At 46.5% G+C, this 25001-nt stretch overlaps 1 protein-coding gene across 1 annotated transcript; it reads right to left on the minus strand.

The window, feature by feature from the left end:
* Positions 1 to 21851: 21851 nt before the first annotated feature.
* CHST2 (carbohydrate sulfotransferase 2) lies at positions 21852 to 24401 on the minus strand. The gene has a single exon (XM_084292009.1). The coding sequence runs from the start codon at positions 24396 to 24398 to the stop codon at positions 23100 to 23102; it is 1299 nt and encodes a 432-aa protein (XP_084148135.1). The 5' UTR covers positions 24399 to 24401; the 3' UTR covers positions 21852 to 23099.
* Positions 24402 to 25001: the final 600 nt, after the last annotated feature.

Raw genomic sequence — 25001 nt, forward strand, 5'->3', positions numbered from 1 at the left:
AAAGCAGCAGGCAAAGCTGTTAAAATACATGCTTAATTCACAGCAATGATTCTACTCCAACACTACAAACTGAGAGAAGCTGGCAGGAGAGGCAGTCCCTACACCTAGACATTTCAAGAAGTATTTTGAAAAATTTCGTTCTATATATTGCTTTGAACAACATAGAGATACTTAATTTTAATTACCACCAGTGTGCCAGGAGCACAGATGGATGCCTGCTAATTGAAGCTACCACAGTTTCATGTAAATTCAAAGAATAAATCAAATAAATAAATATCAGCCTCCCAAGAACATTCAAACTAAAAGATGGTAATGAGTTTTGGAATCAAGGAAGGAAACTGTTGTCAGTGAAAAATAGCCAAAGATAACAGACCTCTACTGGGAGACGACTGTCAGTAGCTACTGTCTTATCAGGGAGCAACGTGTCAGCCACGTCTGTAGATCAGAGGGACAGCCATAAGCCAGGGAGAAGTACTGCAGGGACAAATTAATTCAGTCAGGTGTTGGCTTCAATCCGACAGCAACAGAAACAGCAATGCAAGTTATGTCTCCTGAAGTAGGCACGAGAGAAATTTAGTCAACATGTATGAAACCAGAATAGGCAGCCAAAGATCCCAGAGACAGACCAGTTTTCAAGCTGTCTGGAGGAACACAAACATGAAGTGGAGATGTGGAGAACAATGGAACAAAGTAAGCCAGTTAAGCTAAGTCTCCAGTATCAATAGTCTCCACTAGATTTCAACACCAGATACTCAAATCCTTCCAAGCTGATTTAGGATTTCAGAGGAGTGACAGGTTCACAGCCCTGAGTACTTTAATATTCAGTATTTCACATTGCGGAGATATTTAACTGGGACAATTTTTGCAGACACTGTCGTATGGTTTCTTTGACACTAAAGACAAGGACATCAACTGTAAGGATGGATTCTCGCCAGAGTCAGTATCCGCAGTAATCAGCATCTTACTTGCTGATGCCAGTGAATAACCTTAGCCTGTAGTTACTTTCACAGCCCCACGCAGGCCCAAATCCCCACAATCTCACACCTCACACTTGGCAACATACTCCAGAAACCACCCCACTAAATGCTCCAAGATTTTACTGTGCCAGAGTCCTGCAATGCCTCCTGGTTTCGTGCCTTTGGGTCGGCTTAAGCAGAAGCAGTGCTGTTCACAACACACCCCAAAGCAAAACTCCTCCTTTGAGGTTGTGTTATTTGGAGCACAGAGGTGGTGACTGCAACTGAGCTACACTGTAGGATCTGGATCTAAATAGAAGTAAACTAAGCTAAGGCAAACAGACCAAAGATATAGCAATGGATTGACAACCAAGACAAACTTCCAAAAAGAGCAAAGAGCAACAGGCTTATCTTAACAAGAATCATGAATTGTTTCTTTAAAATATAAATTCTGGGTAGGCTGCAATGATCAGTGTGGAGAAAAACAAGTAAATATTCCAAGTTACACACAGCATGGGAACAACAAGTTGAATCACAAGTAATATGGACAAACATCATGCATCTACAGATTCTGTCAGATGACTGTTCCACAGTATGGAAACATTTCTCATCCAGTTCATAAAACACTTGCATGGTTTCCACATAAATACAGGAGAGTTTCCAGAAGAAGGTCTCCTACAGATCAGGCTCAAATAAACTATGATCGGACTTCAGTGCAATATCATCCTGGTGTCTTCAGAGAAAAAAAAAAAAAAAATACAAGCCACAGCACCTCGCAATCTTACCAGAACAGAAAAGCTTGAAAAATTAATCTTAAGTACAGCTATTTAACAGTACAGAAATGCAAGCTCTAGAAACAAGGATGAGTAGTCACTGTCAGCACCAATATGCAGAACATTAGAGACTTCTAAGACCAACATTGTTTCTACTGACATTACCCACAGACATCCTCTCCAGCTTGTATTAAAAATTGTCAACTGGAGACAGTGAAAAAAATATCAGTAATAACAAGTACATGGCACCACAGATGAGATAATCTATTTTAAAGAGAAGAAACTGAAGGAAAAGATGGCTAGGTTTATATCACAAAGTATAGTCAGACCTCCCAGCCCTGGAAACAGTATAAACACATCACTGCAGCCTTCTATTTAGGCTAATTAGCTCTGCTGAGGAGGAGGGTATGCTTGCAGAGGCAGAGCACAATGTTAATGCAGTTATGCTGTTTCTGGGACCTACCTCGTTAAGCAATGCACTGTGTGGACACATGCAAAATGATTCTGGATAACAGCCATTATTTCTCTTATGCATGCCTGTGAACAGAGCTGAAGTTTGCATTTGGGTTTTAACATTGCATTTTTAAAATATGAACAAACAAAAGCAAACAAAAATAACTCAGTAGGTCAAAACCCAGGAAGACTGAAATCCGACTAATTTCTGCAGCTAAAGGACAATTTAAGATATTTCCAAACACAGCATCTGTAGAGTTCTCTCATCTATTTTCAGTAACAAAGTCACTGGTCACTGCCTTCACACAGTAAGTATATTACCACCACACATTATTCGCCAGTCAAATATTAAATATTCTATCTTAAACGTTATCTTTTTTTTTCCTTTTTTTTTTTATTTTTTTTTTATTTTTTTATTTTACTGTTTTGTTACAACTGCTTCACCTAGATGTTTAGCTATGTGATTGTACCCACAAAAAATCAAAAAAAAAAGATCGGGTACCCAATTGTTCTTGCCCTTGGCTCAGTTTGAAGCCCAGTTACACGTGCCTTCCAAACTGAAACCATTAACAGAGAAGTCTGTTGTTTATTAACCCGCCTTGCCAGCCCCCCTCCCCCCCCCCCACATCCCACTAGCTACTTACAAGCTGCAGAGCACTAGCAAACTCAGAGCAGTGCTACAGATGCTGGGGCAAGAAGGTGTGCAAAAAAAATCCAAAAGATGTGGCTGCTTCACTTGAGGCATGATTACATTTTAATCACTGCCAAACAGAGTCCTTGAAGCAGGGGCCAGTCTCCATGCTCTAATTACTAGGCTACAAAGCCAAGGTCTTTCTTGCTCGCCCTTCCCTAGTGCCACAATTAACACATCCATTTTTGAGCCTTGTCCTAGTTTTAAGTAGTAGAAATGTCATATCAGAGGCTGAGAGTCCCCTTTATTAAATGTACTTTTGACTGATGGCTAGGAAAAACTCCAGCTAGAAAAGGAATCTCCTGCTCCTCCCGTGGAGGCTCCAACAGCCTGGGGTGGCTGCACCTCCCTGCCCAGCCTGCTGGAGCACCATCTATCTCTCTCAGTCCTTCCCACCCGCTCCAGACAAGTTTCACATCTTCACAAGCACAAAGCACAGCTCTATTTCAAGGCCAGCCATCGTCCTCTTTTAAGTGTTCCATCACCTACACTGCACGCCTGGTGCTAGGGCCCCGAGCACAGCCTGTCCACAGCCCCTGCTAGAACATGTGCAGCACCCTAACATCTCGTGGGATTTCAGCATCCAGCCTGCTCCACGAGCTGCCCCCTCTGCCTCCCAGGCACTCACATCTCCTCCCTACACCCACACCTCCACAAGGCAGGTCCCTGTCTGCCAGCCGTGTGACTGATACTCACCAGACTTGTGACAGGACCTTGGCTGAAAACAGATTATTTTTAACCCAGCCCCGAGCTCTCCAATACAGTTCAGAGCACAACATCAAAACAATCACACCAACACAGCTAGTTGGGCAGGGAGCCCCAGGCAGGTGTGAGCAGGGAAGAAGAATAGCTGCTGAGCCATGGGAAATGCAGGCTTTACAGCAGAGGCTACTGGCTGTGGCTTCAGAGGTGACTTGGGTGCCACCTCGTGCAGGTCCGCACACCCCACCCTGTATGTTTCTGCATTCCCTGGGAAGCCACAATGATGTGGGTGTAAACCACCGTAGAAGTTCAGCAGTGTCATGATAAGACTACACATCAACCCAACTGCTGAAAGCCTCATGCCCATATTTCCTGCTGAAAGCATCAGGCCCACATAGCCCATTTCTTTCCAAATGTACCTCTGCTGAGCTCACTGGAGTAATGCCAGTAACACACGATTGTCACTAACCCCTCAGCTTACCAGCATCATGGCTTGTCAGCTGGCAGAGGAGAGCTTCAGAGCAAGATCTTGATACCCCTGCAGTCCTCACTGCAGGATGTGGGTTCCTGCTCTGCCCAAGGCAGGATTTCACACACCACTTTTATGCCAGAGAGGAGTGCAGGAGCAAGAGGGCAATCAGATTCAAGGAACCCTATAAGAAACCCTGTTCTGATGCCTTTAACCCTGAACAGCTCTGCATACATCAGAAACACCATTGCTGGTCTCTGCATCAGTGTAACTTACCTGCTTCACCCCTTTTCTCCAGGACAGGTTATAAAGTTCTTCTAATAAGCCAGTAGTCACAAATTAACTTTACTTCTCCCTGCTTATTTCCGAAGTTCCCTTGCAAATCAGCCATTCTCCTGTCAGTAGTCCGCTAATGCCAAGCAACAAATATTATGAAGGTCCACAGTCTGTTTCCAGTACAGTATTGGTGTTAAAATACATCTAAATAATGCATTTGGATTTGAGCTGCAGTCCAGTTCTGAAACATATGCTAAATTTGATTAAGTGTATTTTGAATAGATTACTAACCATTCATGTTATTTGCAATTAGGAGAGCTTGATGATAAGTAGAAAACAAGTTACACAAGTTTATTGCACCCTCTCCTGTATACCAATGCATGATCATAATGAGAGTTATAATCAGGGAAGACAGAGACGGCCGTGCAACTGCACTGCTGATCCAGCACCTGGAGTCCCAGCAGGTGCCCCACACACCAGTGAGGGTGCATTTTACAAAGATGTGGCTGGCTGGAACGTGCTGCCATGGTTCTGTGCTGGGCTTTCCTCTTGAAGCTGACCTACTTATCTGACTGGGTGACTTCACGGAATCACACAGAATCACAGAATTTCTAGGTTGGAAGAGACCTCAAGATCATAGAGTCCAACCTCTGACCTAACGCTAACAGTCACCACTAAACCATATCCCTAAGCTCTACATCTAAACGTCTTTTAAAGACTTCCAGGGATGGTGACTCCACCACTTCCCTGGGCAGCCTGTTCCAATGCCTAACAACCCTTTTGGTAAAGCAGTTCTTCCTAACATCCAGCCTAAAACTCCCCTGGTGCAACTTAAGCCCATTCCCCCTCGTCTTGTCACCAGGCACGTGGGAGAACAGACCAACCCCCACCTCGCTACAGCCTCCTTTAAGGTATCTGTAGAGAGCAATAAGGTCGCCCCTGAGCCTCGTTTTTTCCAGGCTGAACAAGCCCAGCTCCCTCAGCCGCTACTCGTAGGACTTGTTCTCCAGGCCCCTCACCAGCTTCGTCGCCCTTCTCTGGACCCGCTCAAGCACCTCAATGTCCTTCTTGTAGCGAGGGGCCCAGAACTGAACACAGTACTCGAGGTGCGGCCTCACCAGAGCCGAGTACAGGGGGACGATCACCTCCCTAGCCCTGCTGGTCACACTGTTTCTTATGAAAGCCAGGATGCCGTTGGCCTTCTTGGCCACCTGAGCACACTGCTGGCTCATATTCAGCCGACTATCAACCAATACTCCCAGGTCCTTCTCCTATGGGCAGCTTTCCAACCACTGATCTCCCAGCCTGTAGCTCTGCTTGGGGTTATTGAGCCCCAGGTGCAGGACCCGGCACTTGGCCTTGTTGAACTTCATGCAGTTGACCTCAGCCCATCGGTGCAGCCTATCCAGATCCTCCTGCAGAGCTTTCCTACCCTCGAGCAGATCAACACACGCTCATAGCTTGGTGTCATCTGCAAACTTACTGAGGGTGCACTCAATGCCCTCGTCCAGATCATTGATGAAGATATTAAAGAGGACCAGCCCCAGCACCGAGCCCTGGGGGACGCCACTAGTGACTGGCCTCCAACTGGACTTGGCTCCATTCACCACGACTCTTTGGGCCCGGCTATCCAGCCAGTTTTTAACCCAACGAAGCGTGCGCCACTCCAAGCCAAGAGCAGCCAGTTTCTTGAGGAGAATGCTGTGGGAAACAGTGTCAAAAGCCTTGCTGAAGTCAAGGTAGACCACATCCACAGCCTTTCCCTCATCCACCCAGCGCGTCACTTTGTCATAGAAGGAAATCAGGCTCGTCAAGCAGGATCTGCCTTTCATAAACCCATGCTGACTGGGCCTGATCGCCTGCTTGCCCTGCAAGTGCTGCATGATGACTCTCAGGAGGATCTGCTCCATGAGCTTCCCTGGCACTGAGGTCAAACTGACAGGCCTGTAGTTTCCCGGGTCAGTCCTCCAGCCCTTCTTGCAGATGGGCTTCACGTTTGCTAGCCGCCAGTCAACTGGGATCTCCCCCGATAACCAGGACTGCTGATAAATGATGGTAAGCAGCTTGGCCAGCTCCTCTGCCAGTTCTCTCAGTACCCTTGGGTGGATCCCATCCGGCCCCATCGACTTGTGCACATCCAAGTGCCGTAGCAGGTCACCAACCAGTTCTTCATGGATAGTGAGGGCCACATCCTGCTCCCCATCCCCTTCCACCAGCTCAGGGTACTGAGTATCCAGAGAACAACCGGTATTGCCGCTAAAGACTGAGGCAAAGAAGGCATTAAGCACCTCCGCCTTTTCCTCATCTCTTGTAACTAAGTTTCCCCCCGCATCCAGTAAAGGATGGAGATTCTCCTTAGTCCTCCTTTTTGTGTTGATGTATTTATAAAAACGTTTTTTGTTATCTTTAACGGCAGTAGCCAGATTGAGCTCCAGATGAGCTTTGGCCTTTCTAATTTTGTCCCTGCATAGCCTCGCTACATCCTTATAGTCCTCCCTAGTGGCCTGCCCATTTTTCCAAAGATTATAAGCCCTCTTTTTTCTCCTAAGCTCAAGCCACAATTCTCTGTTCAGCCAGGCTGGTCTTCTTCCCCGTCAGCTCATCTTTGGGCACGTGGGGACAGACCGTTCCTGCGCCATTAAGATTTCCCTCTTGAAGAGCGCCCGGCCTTCCTGGACTCCTCTGCCCTTCAGAACTGCCTCCCAAGGGACTCTACCAACCAGTGTCCTGAACAGCTCAAAGTCAGCCCTCCGAAAGTCCAATACAGCGGTTTTACTGGTCCCCTTCCTGGCCTTGCCAAGAATAGAGAATTCCACCATTTCGTGGTCACTCTGCCCAAGACAGCTCCCGACAATCACATCCTCCACCAGTCCTTCTCTGTTTGTGAACAGAAGGTCTAGCGGGGCACCACCCCTGGTAGGCTCACTAACCAGCTGCGTCAGGAAGCTATCTTCCACGCTCTCCAGAAACCTCCTATTCTGCTTTCTCAGGGCTGTGTTGTGCTTCCAGGATATGTCAGGGAAGTTGAAATCCCCCATGAGAACAAGCGCTGAAGATTCCACAACTTCTGTCAGCTGCCTGTAGAACTCCTCATCCGTCTCCTCATCCTGGTTCAGCGGTCTATAACAGACCCCGACCAGGACGCTAGCCTTGTTGGCCCCGCCGGTCCTAACCCAAAGGGACTCAACCTTGTCATTCCCTGCCTCGAGTTCTACAACATCGAAAGACTCTCTAATATAGGGAGCCACACCACCACCCCTTCTGTGCTGCCTGTCCCTTCTGAAGAGCTTATAGCCCGTCATTGCAGCACTCCAGTCATGAGAGTGGTCCCACCACGTCTCTGTGATGGCAACCAAGTCGTAGCCTGCCTGCCGCACGATGGCTTCCAGCTCCTCCTGTTTGTTACCCATGCTGCGTGCATTGGTGTAGATGCACTTCAGCTGGGCCATTGCCTCATCCCCCGGCCTTGCTATTGTTCCCCCTGGCACAGCTCCAACAATCCTTGCTTCAGCCCCATCCCCCTTCTTACCTAGTTTAAAGCCCTCTCAATGAGCCCTGCCAGCTCCTGGCCCAGGATCCATTTTCCCCTAAAAGATAGGGACCCATCTGCGGCCATCAGGCCAGGTGCCGAGTAAGACTTGTTTGCTCTCCATCACCAAATGCTTTCAGTGAGGACATGCCACACAAACAGAGCATGAACTGAGCAGATGGCTGCCAATACTTGCACAAGACTTGCACAATACTTACAAGACTTGCACATGACTAGACTAAAGTTACGTGACTTTTAAAAATATCAGGAAAAAATATCAGACAATAGTATCTATCCTCTTAAATATTCATTATTCTAAAATTTGAATTCCAAAAGCCTCCAGGAGAAGTATCATTGGGACAGTATCAGGGAAAAACTGATCCTGGGCATGACAGCTTTTCCTAGGAACGTCTGCTAATCCTGAGAGCTTTTTAAGTTAGCTTTTTTGTTTTCCAAACATTCCGCTAACATATTTGATCGTCACCTTCACACTAGAAAGATACACCTTCATACTAGAAAGGGACATCACTGGCTCTGAACCAGCACATTGAGAGTTTCCTGGAAGCTCCAATAATGCTGTTCAGAGAAAACTCATCCTCTCTCCTTTGCCAAGGAGATCTCAGTCTCAACCAGGTTTGGGTCAAAGAGGTTTAGAAAGCAGCCAGCACCAAGAGCCTACAAGAAGTACTCCTCTGCAGCCCTACAAAACTGCCTCGCTGAGCTCCCAGGGCCACCACTATAGGCAGAGAAAGGGAGAGCGAGGGACATGGCTCACCACAGAGCAGGAACACTGGTCAACAGTTTTAGTTTAGTCGGAGTCATTTGATGTAGCAAAATAACAATATTGCACAGCCACCAGAAGAGGATCACAATAGCAAGAAGCTATTGTGCCAGTCACAGAGGCAGTAAGAGACCGCCCTCACTTTGAAATGACAAAATGGTTCTTGCCTCAGGACAGCACCAGCAGAGCCCCTCTGCTGCAATGCCCAGGGCTGGGGGTAGGGGAGCACATCAGCCAAAGGCCACCTACTCAGTCCTGGTCCCAAGAGGGGAACAGGAATCTCTGCATACACAAATAAACAAATAAAGCTTCAGCAAACATGTTACTTTAAAATCTCTGCAATTCTTTAAGTGTTTCACATGTTCCCAAGTAGCTAGTATGGATTTGGCAATGTTACAAGGCACTGAATGGCCTTCTTAGATCAATAAGGGGTGAATATTTCAGGGAAAAGCTCATTTTTCAGCCCCATCAAATAACCAGCTGATTTTGTTACATCACCTGCTGATCATTTCTGCCTCCCATCAGAACTGAACTTCCCACTGAAATAGATGTACTCCCTGCAATCAGATGCACTGCCTAATGAGTCATTGCATGGGCCATTACAGCTGATGCCTCGCTATCATTTCACTTACTGGAACGCAAGGCATTTTGCACTGAATATATTTAAGAATAAAATACATAATCAAAGCTGAATCCCAACTCAGGACAATAATGGAAGCACCTTTAGTCATTTCAATCTGCATATTCAATCTGATTTTCAGTGTTGTTTTTTTTTACACAGCAAAAACTGTGGAGGAATGCATGGCCACCCATGGTAGCACTTTGCTAAGTATATTCAAGTACCAAAAAAATCTACCCCTACCCACACGTCAAGTATATGAACAGCAATGGAGTACATTGGGAACAAGGAACAGGCTCCATCTCTCCTCTCTGCAGCCTGACTCTGGTTTTCTTCAGGGATTCCAGCACAAACGTTTTCTACTGCTTGAAGAGATTTTTGTAGCACCAACTACCTGAGAGCAGCCAGACTGAGCTAGTCTTTATGAGACTGCTGAGGCCATCACTTACCGGGATCAGACCGTAATCCATTACTGAAACAAATATTGCAAGTGAACCTGATAGATCAACTGTTTAGCTTGATGCATCCACTTCTCAAGCAGTTGTAGCTCTTTCCAAATTCACTGTATTGACTTTCTGACAAGTAAAGTCACTACAGTGAAATCATGATGAAGCAGCAGATAAGAACACAAGAGTGCCAGATCAGCAACATGAATTCCTACAGTGGCCTAGAAATAGTAGTAGTGCTCAGGAAAATGCTTTTATTTAAAAAAAAAAAAAAAAAAAAAAATGAAGCACAGGGCAAAATTTCTCCTTACTTTCTCTTAGAGCAGGCTAGTGTCAGAGTAGAAGATCAAATTAAATTCCTGCTAGGACCAGAAGTACTCCTCTGCCCCCAAAAAGCTCAATTACAGAGAAACTGGCACTATCCCCACTGCATGAGCGCAGATGACCACAACTCTACGAGGAGAAGGGGGTGTGCATTTTGGAACAACCTCATGCTAGGGATGCTGTTAGGATGTGGCATAGCTGCAGGCTGGTGCAAGTGCTGAGGCATACGCTGCTCTGTACTAGGCTGCAGGGTAAGACATGCAGCTCACAGGGGTATTGAGAGCAAGATGAAATGTCAATGACTGAAGAAAGTCAAGCCTCCAGAAGGAAGGTAAGGCTGCATTCAAGTACATCTAAAAGCAATTAGGGATTTCAACCCACTTCAGGGAGGGGGAGCACATACTTCAAAGACCACTCAGTTTAACAGAAAGGAGAAAGTGTTGTTACTATACAATATGCTTCATTAAAACAAGAAGGGAAATCAATACAAAAAGTATACTTGCCACCTCTTCACCTAGTCTCCATTGTAAATCCAAACTGAAATTTGCCCATACCTCAGCTCCCAGCCCTAGCTTTCAGAAATGTAGTTTGATTCTACTGCCTGATAAGGTCCTGCCACTACATGCATAAATGAAATGATCTTAATTTCTGCTCCTCAGACACCACAGCTTGTGTGGCCTGCACCACTTGCATGTGTTTCCTAATGCCTTCCTCCAGCATAGAAGATGCTGTCTCCCTCTCTAAATTGCCTTAGATAGTCTTTTACTCAACAAGGGGTGATGTAACAATTGCCTACAGGTTAAGACTATATACTATTACATTAAGGTTAGAATACTTTTTTTTTTTTTTTTTTTACTAAGCATAGATTTCAAATTAAGAGTAAGTTCAATTAGCTAGAGTGCCCCATGTGCCTATCTCATGCTACTCCAACCACTGAGCAACCCCTTGTCCCACAGTACCTGCCCCTGTTCTGTGCATCCTTAAGGCTGCCAGCATGCCACGTTGCACTTCAATGGATGCTAACTATACACTGCTTTACCTGAAGAACTAGAGAGCTGAGTTAGAAACAGTAATAGCTTTGTATAATAAGGTATTTAATATTCATGCAGAAATAACTATATCTCTAACTTTTTAGACAGTCTATTCCATCAGACGCATTATCCTCTCCTCACTGCCCAGCTTGTTCATTGATTCCCAGAGTACCCAAGGCAGCCTTGGGTTGCAGTATGCTGCTACATGTGCTCAAAGCCAGCGCAGGTACAGAAAGCTCATTTACCATTCGGATATCACAGGACACCCCCTTTCACCCTCCAAGTCCACTTGTGTAACACGGAAAGCAGAGTGCCAAAACTGATTATAAACTAACAAGCACTAACAGTTTCCAAAACCAGCATTAGGGAGCCCTCCACTCTCCTCTAAGCACTTTACAGGTGAGTCAGAGAAGAAATAAGAGCGGGAATCTTGATTGTGCTTCAGTAACCTAGTACAGAACTGGTGGGAACACTTGAGACAGTACTTCTGCTCTCTAATTAAGACAGTTAACTAAACAGTTATGAGGGTTTTCAAACACAAACCATTTTAAATGCACCATCTGCCTACACAGTTAGCTCCTCTTTCTCTAAAATTATGTTTAGCTTTTTCATTTTTTCCCCATTTCACCCTCCCACATGGATAAAATCAGAAGCTATACAGAAATCTGTTACATATTGTCTATACACTTAAGCCAAGAACATCTAAGGTTTATATGTGAGAATAATTTACATCTAATTCACTGTTTCATCAAGGAGTTATAGATTATCAGGACACATTCACAGTGGTCAGAGTAGTCAATAGAGTAGCAGCTGTGAGCCCCCACACGTTCTATTAGCTTCTCTTATGCAAAGATTCATGGAAGAAGATGAGGAGCCATTATTAGACACTGTACCAAGGTTTGAAGCCTGCAGTGACGAAAGAGTCCATCAATTTCTTAATATGATTTAAGGAATCTAAGTGCAGCTTACAAGCTCTGTAATAATGAAAACCAGCAACTGGGAAGTGTTAAACTTCAAAACAAGTCTTTATTTACATAAAAGCGATAAATGGCTAGTTAACACTCACAGCAAAGCATTTACCCAAATTATTAATTACATGAGAACTAATTAAGCAACAGGGAGCCTGATCACCTACAGAGGCAGAATGAGACAAGTGAGGAGATGAGAGCTCACCTGTGCAAGAAGGCTGAGAGGTCACAGCAGCCATGGCTGCAGCCATTTCAGTAAACAAAGAAAGGGAAGAAGCAGAGAGTTTCTGTAGTTCACCTGGGAGAAGACTGTCACTAGGCAAGAACGCCTTAAGAACACCTTAAGTCCTAAAGAGGACTTAAGAACAGCAAGGAACTGCATACAGGTGTTTCTCTCTTTTTGGTCATAGAGTCATAGAATATCCTGAGCTGGAAGGGACCCATAAGGATCGTTAAGTCCAGCTCCTGGCACCGCACAGGTCTGCCCAAAAGTGTAGACGATATGACTAAGTGCACAGTCCAATTGCTTTTTAAATTCAGAAAGGCTTGGTGCAGTGACTGCTTCACTCGGGAGCCTGCTCCAGTGTGCAACCACCTTCTCGGTGAAGAACCTCTTCCTGATGTCCAGCCTAAACCTCCCCTGCCTCAGCTTAACACCACTCCCGTGGGTCCTGTCACTGGTGATTAAGGAGAATAGGTCACCTGCCTCTCCACTCCACCTTGCGAGGAAGCTGTAGACTGTGATGAGGTCCCCCCTCAGCCTCCTCTTCTCCAGGCTGAACAGGCCCAGTGCCCTCAGCCTCTCCTCATACGACTTCCCCTCTAGGTCCTTCAACATCTTCGTTGCCCTTCTCTGGACACTCTCCGACAGTTTAATGTCCTTCTTGTACTGTGGTGCCCAGAACTGCACACAGTACTCGAGGTGAGGCCACACCAGCGCAGAGTAGAGCGGGACAATCACCTCCCTTGACCGACTAGCAATGCCATGCTTGATGAACCCCAGGATACGGTTGGCCCTCCTGGCTGCCAGGGCACACTGCTGGCTCATATTCAGCTTGCTGTCAACCATAACCACCAGATCCCTCTCTGCGGGACTGCTCTCCAGGATTTCGTTGCCCAGTCTTTACGTATAGCCAGGGTTGCCCCGTCCCAGGTGCAGGACCCGGCACTTGCTCTTGTTAAACTTTATGTGGTTGGTGATCGTCCAGCTATCCAATCTGTCCACATCTCTCTGCAAGGCCTTTCCACCCTCATCCGAGTTCACAACTCCTCCAAGTTTGGTGCCATCGGCAAATTTCCTCAAAACACCTTCTAATCCTACATCCAAATCATTTATAAAAACATGGAAGAGGACTGCCCCTAAAATGGAGCCTTGAGGGACCCCACTAGTGACCATCCACCAGCCAGATGTGGCCCCATTTACCACTACCCTTTGAGCCCTGCCCATCAGCCAATTGCTCACCCATCGTATGATGTTTTTGTTTAGCTGTATGCTGGACATTTTGTCCAGTAGGATCCTATGGGAAACTGTGTCAAAAGCCTTGCTGAAGTCCAAAAAGATTACATCAGCTGGTTTCCCTTGATCAACTAGGTGGCTGATCTTATCATAAAAGGAAATCAAATTTGTTAGGCAGGACCTACCCCTCATGAACCCATGTTGGCTGGGACCAACAACTGCATTGTCCCCCAGGTGCACTTCAATAACTTCAAGAATCATCTTCTCCATAATTTTACCAGGCACTGATGTGAGACTGACAGGCCTGTAATTGCTAGGGTCTTCTTTCTTACCCTTCTTGAAAATTGGCACATTTGCCAGCTTCCAGTCTACAGGGACCTCTCCAGATTCCCAAGATCGTTGAAAAATAATTGAGAGAGGCCCTGCGATGACATCAGCCAGCTCTTTAAGCACCCTAGGATGGACCCCATCCGGACTCACAGACTTGTATGGATCCAGGTGGAGCAGCAAATCCCACACACGTTCAGGGTCAGTTGGGAGTTTGTCATTCCCACTTTCATGGTCCTCCAGTTCAGGGCACACTGGGTCCCGAAGCCCATCATCAGCATTGAAGACAGAGGTGAAAAGGCATTAAATGTCTCTGCTTTGCTTATGTCATTGGCTGTGAGGAGACCTTCCCCATCAAGTAACAGACCTATGTTTTCTTTGGTTCTCCTTTTTCTGTTCGCATATCTAAAAAAAACTTTATTGTCTCCCACAGACACGGCCAGCTTCAACTGTAGTTGGGCTTTGGCCACACGAATTTTCTCCCTACAAACACGAACAGCATCCTTGTATTCCTTCCTCATCGCCTGACCCTCCTTCCAGCAGCCGTACACTTTCTTTTTCAGTACATGTATGTGAGTCAGTATATGCGTGTGAGGAACAATCAACTCCAAAGCCCCTTCGTACCTGTAGGACAGTCAATTGAGCAGCCGCACATCCCTGAAGAGGTGACCATAAGCAGGAAGGCATGCCCACAGTGCCGGGCAGGACATGCCAGTGCCCTGTAGCCCACAGCAGCATGCCAGTGTGTCACAGTGAGGACAGGAGCTTGACGAGAGCTGCACTCACAGGGTGCGAATCCCGCCGCATGGCACCCTAGATTCCTGGCGCACTCCCACCATTTCAGAGGGCCACATTCCACAGGCACTGCTGCTCCAAAGGGGCTCCTCACAAGCCCCTGCAAGCAGAGCCCTCGCTACAGACTTCCTTCCCCTGACATCTCCACCTCCATCTCCAAACCTCACCAGAGCAGCACCCCAGTGCTGCAACCACCCTCATCCTGAATTCATCCGCCCCACTGCAACAGCACGGCCATCCCAGCACACCTCCATCAGCCTCAGGGTGCCACACGAGCTTCTCCTCACACAGCTGCCTCTCCTGAGTGGTGCAGGGCCATCTACGTCCATCTTGAACCTCTTTTTTTTTTGTTAGGCTGCACTCAGGAACCTCCTTAGTCCCAGTCAATGCTCTTCAAAGCATTTTGAAGGCTCTTCACCCCAAAGGCACTTGTAGGTGCCTGAACTCGGCAACCTTGCCACCTCCCTCCATTTACCACTGCAGCCCACTAGAGCCAGGCCTCAGGACTGACGAGAGCTTTTGCTCAGTCTCCTTTCCTCAGATTTTCAGCAGTCCTGAGGCTGCACCAAACACCCAAACTGCAGCATTCCTTCCTCTCAGAGAAGCCAAACAAACCCTCACCACCTCCACAAAACAGCCCTCCTCCAGTCACGAGGAGAAGCACCACCCCGCATTTATCCCCTCAAAGTCCACCCTAAGTAGTGCTCCTTCTCCCCCAGGGCTGGGGAACCTCTCCTCAGCCAGCTGCTGCCTGTGAGGCCGATGGCACACAGCAGCCCTGAATCAATGGGCACCAGCTGGGCCAGGCCTTCACCAGCACCCAGCGGGACATAGGTACGGACACATACACAGACGAAAATAAAAGTGGGGGGGGGAGGGCAGCTCAGCCACTTGCAATCTGGAAGGGCAGGGAAGACTTCTGTTTTTATCTCATCTTCCCAAGAAACTGTTACATGTCTGGGAGGCAAAGGGGGTTAGCAGTACACCTCCTCAGTTACTTTCAGGTGTCCCTCCTCCACTTGCTATGTGATTCCTAATTGGCACTTCTGTGGCACTGCCTCCAGAAAGTCAATGATTACCTCTCTGATGTGGTATCAGATACAACATTTCTTTTTTAAAACTAAATAAATATGAGGGGGCTCAAGGACCTGAGAAATATGATGAGGTTTCCTGGCCTAAAACACCCCAGCAAATCTCCTCTGGACAGTAGCCACAACATTAAACTTTTTACACTGTGTATTTTCACCTCTTTTCAGCATGAAAGAACATGTGATTAGGGACCAGATGTTAAACTTCTACAAAATGAAAGCATTAAGGTCAGCATTAACTGCTTCTTGCTCATTCCCATAATGGAACAGAGAAACGCAAATAACCACAATGCTTCCTATGCTACAGTTGAACCAAAATCTCTTTGAAACGGATACTCATTACCACTGCCAGCACTGATGCTCTGAGCTGGAGCTATACGGCCAGCCGAGCAGGTGGAAAGTACATAACACCATCAAGATCAACATGCTTCAAGCCCCAGCTCTGCTCTGGCAGTCAGATCTTTTTCACTGCTCTACAGATAGAAAGACAGCAGGTGTCTCCAGCCACCCCAGGATGGTATTGGTGGGTTCTGGTGTACGTATTGAATCTTAGGTGGAGAGGATGACAAGGTGATATAAAGGGTGTCCTGAAGAATGAAATAGGTCACCACTCCAGGGACTAAGTTAGTATTCCTAAAAACATCTGCTTGCCAAGAATGTAAGGTGCCTAGTTTTAGAAAGTGAGCTAGATAATGTAAGAATTAAAGGTTTAATACCAGACCAGTATAGCAAGCATCCATAGGTACAAACAGTGGCAAACAATCAAATACTGAAAGCTGCCAAAAGAGATACTGAAGTTATATGAACACTAAATATGTCCCTTTTCCATTTTACATCTCCTGTGATAAAATGTTATGAGACATGCACATGGCTTGAAACAGATAATTACTGATAATCCTGGCTGGTGGGAGAAGGAACCATCTGGCAGATGGAAAAATAAGAAGGTGCCAAGAATTTAACAGACTAGGGGGGCTTCTTGAGAATTTATGCACAGAGGTTTGAAGAAGGAAATATTTAGACAAAAGGTCAACTATTCTGTTTCTATCAATACACAAAACAAATTAGAAAACCAACAGTACACATATAAGTATGAAAACTATTCCTGTTTGAAATTCATCTTGAAATTATGAGCAAAACAGTTGAATCTAAAACTGTTAGAAGTGAAGAATTCATTCCACATATCATGATTAACCACAAATAGTTATAGCACACAGTATCAGCACATTTTATCTTATATCCTTTAAGTGTCTATCCTCTGCTTTTAACATGCAAATGGTTTTAGTCATCCTCTTCTGACCTTGCTGCATTGTATCATTTGTTTCTTTCCATTTTCCTTAACAGTGTCTCCTCCTTCTTATAGCAGAGAAAAAGCAACTTCTGGTAGACTCTGCTTTGTATTCCTTTCCTTTCTTCTAAATCAATTTCTTTGCCTCTGCTCTCCTCTTTATCACTCATGGGTAAAACAAGGGACATTACTGGTTGCAGAATTCTAATTGTGTATCCACATTTTTCCACAGATCACTACTCACTAACCGTTTTGCTGCTGGCCCTTTGCAACAGCTGAGCTGCAGCCAGCAAGAAATTTATGTAACATAATTAGTGATTTGGGGCTAGTTTTGCCAAAGCATCGTGGTACACCATAAGAACTGTCAAGCACTGCAAAAGGATGCTCAGGGAGTATACAGTCTGTGTCCTTGGAGACTTCCAGTACCCATCAGGATAAAGCAACCTCATTTGATCTCATAGCTGACGCTGATCTGAGCAGGAGTTTGGACCAGAAACTTCCTGGGGCCTATTCCAACATGTGGTTATGAGTCTATGGTTTTTGGAGGCACCCTGAAAATATAATTCCCACTGACTCCTGCATAATAATCCCATTGCAATAGAAATTACATGTGAAGGCATTCTTGAAAATCCTACTCAAAACTTACTAGCATCTTTAGAGTCCTTAAAATTGTAGCTGTAGGGCCCATTCCAACTTCAGCTTCCACTAATGCCATTAGAAAAAGTTTGCTCAGCAGTTCCTACCAGCCTGCCTTGCTCAGATTGCTTTGTTAGTAATTTTTCATTCTGAGAGTTCCTCCAATCTGATTTTCATCTTGTTTTTCAGAAAAAAAAGCTCCATTTTCATTCAAAACCCATCAGAATAATGCTATTATATCTATACACAAGCTTGTGGTACCTCACACTATAAAAGAGCCACAGGCTGTCCTGGCTACTCACCAATTTCTATGACAGGAACAAAGAGATGGTAACTTACTGCTCAATCTCAATTCCCTTTGCACCACCCTGTTATAATAAGCATGTTCTTGTATCAGAATGGAATTGGATGCCAAAGATCTCACTTGCATAAGGAGGCTGGGGAGGTCCCTCCCTGTGCTGCAAATAAGCCCCTTATAGAATTTTATTTGGCAAATAAATTTGTTACATATCTTTACATGCATTTTGCAGTTTTTGCATTTCATTGCAAAAGCAGATGACTCCTCGGTCCTAGTTCTCCCATTTGCAACACCATTTAGAGATTATTTTCATATCTTTTGTATGAACATGTCTGAGGGATGTTAACTCTTCATGCACCAGGGGAAGACGGGACACCTTAATGTTTCACACTCTTTGGGTTTGCACAGATCCATATGCTAAATACTTAATAACGAAGGGCCACTCTTGTAATCCTTTCATGATCTTGTGATGCAGGGATCGCAGGGAACCCCAAGCTGCAAAGAAAAGTAAATGGGAGTTTTCCAACTCGCAGTGTTAAAAGTCTGTATTGTACAGGATCTATACATTTCCTTTGCAGAATTAATAACTTAAGTGAAGAATCATGGATGTCATGACAGCCAAGAGCTCTCGTTTAAGTATGTTAACAACTCACTTGGTACCAGTGAATCTGAAGAAAGCAAGTAAACCTTCTTTTATACTTTACGTGTTTGTAGTGTAATGAATATTGCTGAAATGCTATTACATGTATTTTATGTATATAAATGCTGAAATGCTGCTACATGTATTTTTGATTTTATAACACATACACACATTTTCATAAGACTTTTCCTGTGAGCTCTGATACAAAACATGAACTGCATCCAATGACTGCCAGGGTAATTATCAGGGAGCAGTGACCATCAAAGCTGGACACATCAATAGCAAGCAGTCTCATGCTGCATAATTCCAGCAGAGTAATGTTTATCCTGCTATACCCTTAATTGAAATGGCACTGGAGTAAGAATAGTTTTGATCTATTTGATTAATGCAGGCAGCATTTGCCCATTGTTCAGTCTGTTCATATTAAGCAGCGACACAATTGGTTTTCAGAGATAAAAAGAGACCCACGTCTGCATTTTAAGGGATGCACAGGAGCAAAACTGAAATGCAGACTCTAAGACCACCCCTTGCAGAATGCAGAAACTCATGTGACCCCTTCACTTTCAATGACACTTAAAACACACTACAGCAATTAAAAATTGAAGGGAAATAAAGAATAATCCCACTCTTCTTCTCATGGCCTAGAGGATGAAAAACACTTGTTTCAGAATTGATTGTAACCACTGTATTGCATCTCTAAAGAACTGAGTTCAATTCATAACTGAAAAACATGGTTTGTGGTCTTAATTTAAATCAGTTCTGCTCCTCTTCCCGGTCAGAGCATGAAGTTAAACACCTGACGAAGAATTTAGTGATCAGAAAGAGGAATTTTCTCCTTTGTTCGAAAGAAACAAAGATACTTCATCTGACCACCTTTTCCTTATCAACTCCTCATCACTAATTTAGGTCAGCTGCAGCAACTTGCATGCTTTTACACATCTTATGTTTTAAGTTGATCCGTTGTTTGGAGGACAGAGAGTTTCCCTGCGCTTTTGTACATGTAGCAGTTGCTACCATTAGCAATGCTTGTACGATTTTCTGCATTTGTTCACAGCAGAAAACAACACATAGTTAAGCACTGGCCTTTCTGGTCTGTCGAAGCAACATGCCATGTCTTCAGAATGGTCTCCCTCCCAATTCAGTGCAACTTAGTGCACTCAGCATCTAGTTTATGCTATTGATTCTTCACTAATGCAAGAACTATCTTCAGTTTAAGAAGCATGCTGTAATTATTAAATTAGAAAGAAAGTAAACCCAGGCACTATTTTTAAGCATAAGAGTCGAGTATTATTTAAGTATTCCAACCTCTGTTCAATGTCCCTTCTGATAATGGACAGAAGTCTTTTGTAACCATGCTCATAATCTCTCATATCTTATTTTTCCTCTACGATTTTCCACAATTTTTTCTTTTTTTTTTTTCAATTGTTTTTTAATTCCTCTAATCCTCTTTTCTGAATATATAAAAGAACTAAAAATGGCCTCTTTTAACTGCCAGTTGCTTACCTACTTATTTAATGGAGCAGCATAAAATGTAGGGCTTAACCCACCAGCATTTTACACAAGCGAAGTCCCACACATTTCTCCCGAAGCTTTGCCTAAACAAAATTGCAGTTCTTTATTTTGACAAAAGCAGCTTTGCATTACTACTTCTGTCCACCAAAACATGCCCAGGTATAATTGTAGAGTGTGTTGAGTAATTCCTTGCTGCAATGTAGTAGGTGGAGCTCAATTTATGAACCAGATTCAGATAGCATAACTCGACTGACACACCGTTTGTATCAGCAAAGAGCAGATGCTTGTAATGCACCATCACAACAAGAGCAGTGAGCACTTTCTCGGAACAACAGGAAGAGCTTTTTAATATAATTAGAATCCAAAAGAGACAGTAGGAGGCTAAGTCAATTAGGCTCATCAATTTCTCAGTCAAAAGGGCAATTCCTGTTCACTTTACTAAACCACAAAACTCTTGCAGAAGAGAGCAAGGAACTCTGCACACACACATGACCAGACTGCCCTGTTTTTTTTAACAAAATTAAAAGTTCTTGTGCTGTAACACGCTGTCATGAGAAAGTCCCGTTTAGAAATTGCAGCAAAGCTTTTCAGAGGGCAGGCGCTGAAACCGCGGATGCAGCATCCAAGCCCAGAGGGGAGCAGGGCTTGTTTTCCCCGCGGGCAGCAAACTGCTCTGCAGAGAGGCACCGCAGCCTGCCCGGACACTGCTCGCCCTGCCGACAGCAGAGCTGACGAACGCTGTGCGGCTGTTGCAACGGGCAGCACCGGCATTTCACGAAGCCACGGGCAGATAAAAAGCAAGCGACGTGCTCTGTAAGGTCAGATTTTCAAGCACTGTCCCAGAGCACTGTGACTGGGGAAAAAAAAAAAAAAAAAAAAACATACAGCCCAAAACTAGATGTCCAGGATTCATTCAGCATCGAATCAGAATACATACAAGTGATAAGAGAAAACACCTAACTCCACAAAAGCACAAGTACCTCAGTATGTGTTTTAAATACCAAATTAACTACCCCTTCCATTTTTAGCACTTCTCTCTGGAATTTGAGAATACATCTGAATAGGTCAATTATAAGATTTCCCAGTGATTGATATCATTAATGTTGTTTATGCTGCTGTTGATGATGAACTGAGGCAATGAGCACGTTTAACAGTCATTCAGCAAGTGTACAGGCAACCTTATGCAATCCTCTTTTTACTGGTTTATTAAACGTCTATTTCCTTTTCAGATAAAGTTTAACATCTAATGCCAAGATTTCACCAGGAATTCAAATAGCATAGTAGCTCATTATCACCTTTTTAACTTAAAGTCTAATACAAGAAGTAGACACATTACACATCACTAACGTTTTCATACATACACGCACACACGCACACTTATCAGCATCCTGTTTGTATCAATATATTTTCACAAATCCATTTCCTTCTTCCTACCCATACTCTTCACATTTGCAGAAAGCACAACATACAGATAGGCAATGTAAAACATACTTCCTGGAGAAAAGTCTGTAGTCTCCTGAGAGAACAGTTTGGCAAAACCACTTCTATTTAAAAACACAAGGTCCAAAATGAGCCTTTAAAGAGCATTAGTGACCAACACCGAGATTAAAAAGTACTTGAGGTGTTTGCGCTTCTTGTACGCAACACGTCACTTGACCTTTAGAAAACTGGGACTTCTTCAGAAAATTATAAAAGTAGTAGTAAAATCTTTTTTTTATTATTATTATTTTTATTTTTATTTTTTTTAAATCAAGTTGAACAACAGGACAGAGTCTCTAGGCAAAGCTCCCAGGAAGAGCCAGATCACCATCTGGCTCCATCATAGAGCAATGACAACTGACAACAAGCAAGTCTCTAACCAGCGCTCTCTGAATTCGAACGCTAGGTTGACTCTGTAACAGCTCCGTTACAACTATGAACACACAGCCGTATGCTTCTTCCCTCCTCGTACATAAATATACCCTCAGACACTTAGAGAAGGGGGGAAAATAAAACATTTTATGTATTTTTCTATGCTTCCCTGCTATGCCTGTTACCAATGAATGTCAAGAAATACCTTAAATATCTCACTGTATCGTTAGCACTATATAATATATATATTTATAATTTTTAGTTTTCACACATGCTAATGTTTCCAGTATGATAAATGTCCTTTTAAATCCTGCAGTTTTTGTCACACTGTAGATCCACTTCTATTTGACAGTGACTCCTGGATATACATGTCAAGACAAAAATAAATACTGCTGTGATGGCAAACACTTTAAAACTCTTAGGACACTAATACAGTGGCACTCGAAAGACTTTTTAAATACAACATAAAGGACAATCGTTAAATGGAAACCTGCTCTGACATAGCCATAAAACCTGCTCTGCATTTGTGAGATCTGTACTTGTTTTTGCGAGAGCAGCTTCTAATCTTTGAACACGTCAAACACTACAGTCCAGCCCTCAACCCATACCCTTAAAAAAGTCCTCCTTGCTATTATTAAATGAGCCTCCCCTCTAGCTGTACATATGCAACACTGTAATTCCCAAACAATTGAGGTAATTATAAAAATGAATATCATTTATTGTTTTTTGTTATTACTATCATGTCTGAACATTTACTTTCAAAGAAAAGTCTATTTTCAGCATTACGCTTTCCAAGGGCACCCCCTCTGCACCAAGGGAGATATACAAGTATTAGGAATTGTGCAGGAGTTTTTGTAACCATCTTCAAACCCACCACAACTCCATAAACAAGATTTTGGTACAGAAGCTCGCCTGGCATTTTAGAGAAGGGGAAAGGGACTTTCCACATATTTTCAGTTCCACTTTATTTTTTTTTAATCGCATCTAACCCAATGCAAGTGAAGAAAAAAAACAATCAAATGAACGAAAAAGAAATCATCACATTACTGCATGTTACCCTTCATCAGTCTTTAGAGGAAATCGGAAGCCTGGCTGCTTTTCCCAGCTCCCTCCCTCCCTCCTTCAAGCCTGCAGGACCGGCTCCTCTCCCTGGAGGGGCTCAGCCACCCCCAGGGGTGTCTGGCGCTGCCCGGTCACAGCCGCGGCTTCCTGAGCAACGTTCTGCTGAGGTCCTTCACCTCTTCGGGGCTGCCGACCCTCTCGTAGCCCAGCAGGGCCATGGGCTGGTGGCAGTACTCCTCAACTTGCTTGATCTGCTGGTAGCTGAGTGCAGTCCTCCAGGCGCTCAGGGCCTGGGTGGCATTCCTGGCCGACACCACAAAGGGCTTGGACGAGTAGCCAGGGCCGCTGGTCATGTTGAGGGTGAACTTCTCCATCTCTGGGCTGACCGCCAGGTTAACAAAGCCGTACACCTGCCGCAGAGTCTTGATGGGCTCGACCACCAGGTCCTCGTAGCGCACGGCCATGTAATTGCCCTGGAGCCAGTCAGGGGGGTGCAAGGCAGTCTGCAAGGTCTTGGCCATGCTACTGCAGATGACCTCCATGGCGCCCAGGGCATGGTAGTCCGAGCCGCCCCCCCCCTCCTTCTTTCCGCCCAGCTTGTGGCCGGCATCAAGGAAGGGCATGCGGTGGATGCGGGGGTCCCGACTCCTCACCACCTGCAGACTCTCCCGGATGAGGCCGTGCCGGGATTTGATGCGGGAGCTGGCGACCGCCCGCGGGTCCCGCACCAGGTGGATGACTTTGAGGTCCAGGGTCGGGTCCCGCATAAGCGGGGCGAGGATGGCCAGGTCGAAGACGCGGACGCCCTTGATGACCAGCGTGCGGTACTTGTGGCACTCCTCCTGGAAGCGGCTGAGGCGCTGCGGGGGGCACTTCTTGCACACCCGGTCGTCCACCATGCCCACCACCTCCTTGCGGTAGGCCGGGCAGAGGGGTGAGGAGCAGATGACCTTGTTGGTGGCCGCCCCAAAGATGCCCAGCGTGGTGAGGTTCTTCCCGGCGCCCGCCGTGCTGTAGAGCTGGAAGACGGAGAGGTCGCAGCGGTACAGGGAGCTCAGCATGTCGCGGGCTGCCCCTTGCAGCGAGACGGCGTCCCCGGGGTACAGCTTCTGCCAGACGTGCCACACGGGCTCGTAGAGGAAGAAGACCTCGGGGTTCTGGTTGAAGAGCTCCCCGAAGAAGGACGACCCGGAGCGCCAGGTGGTGAACACGTAGACCAGCTGCCGCCGGGCGCCCTGCGGGCCGCGGCTCCCCACCGACGGCGCCGGGGGCGGCGGCGGCGGGGGCCGGTGCCGGGGGGCCGCCGGGGGCTCTCCGCAGCGCCGCGGCTCCCGCCGCCACTTGTACTCCAGCAGGTTGAGGGCGGCGAGGAGCAGCAGCAGCGCGTAGCCCAGGCACAGCGCCAGCGCCTTCCGCCGGCACACTTTCATGCTGGGCGGCGGCGGCGGGGCCAACTGTTGCTCAGCGCCCCGGCGCCCCGGGCCCCGCGGCGGGCAGCAGGGCGCACCGCCCCCGGCGCCGACTCCCGCCCGGCCCCCCGCGCCCGGCCCGCATGGCGCAGCCGCCGCCGCGACGGCCCCGCCGCCGCCGCCGCCCCCCCGCCCCGCCGCTGCCCTACTTAGAGGCCGCGCGGCCCCCCGCGCTTCTTCCGCGCCGCCATCGCCCGGCGCCGCCGCAGCCCGAGCTCCCCGCGGCCGCCGGGGCAGAGGCGGCGCCGGGCCGGGCTCCGCTGCGCTCCGCCCCGGGGGCGGGGAGAGCCGGGGGGACTCCGCGCCCACAGCGCGCATCGCGCCCCGGCCCCGCCGGGCGGCCGCTGAGGTGCGGCCCGAGATGGCGGCCGCGGCGCCGCTCGTGGGGGGGGGGGGGGCGAGGAACGGGCGGGGAGCCGGCCCCGGGCCGGGGGGCTCGTCCTGCGGCCCCCTCCCCAGCAGGCGGGGGTGCCGGGCGCCAGGGGACACGAGAGGGGAGGGGGACACAGGACGGGCCCTGCCCCGTTACCCGAGCTGCACCCAGCCCTGGGTGCCCGCCGAGCT

Source organism: Netta rufina, assembly GCF_964035555.1.
Source record: "Netta rufina genome assembly, chromosome: 9".
Classification (NCBI taxonomy): domain Eukaryota; kingdom Metazoa; phylum Chordata; class Aves; order Anseriformes; family Anatidae; genus Netta; species Netta rufina.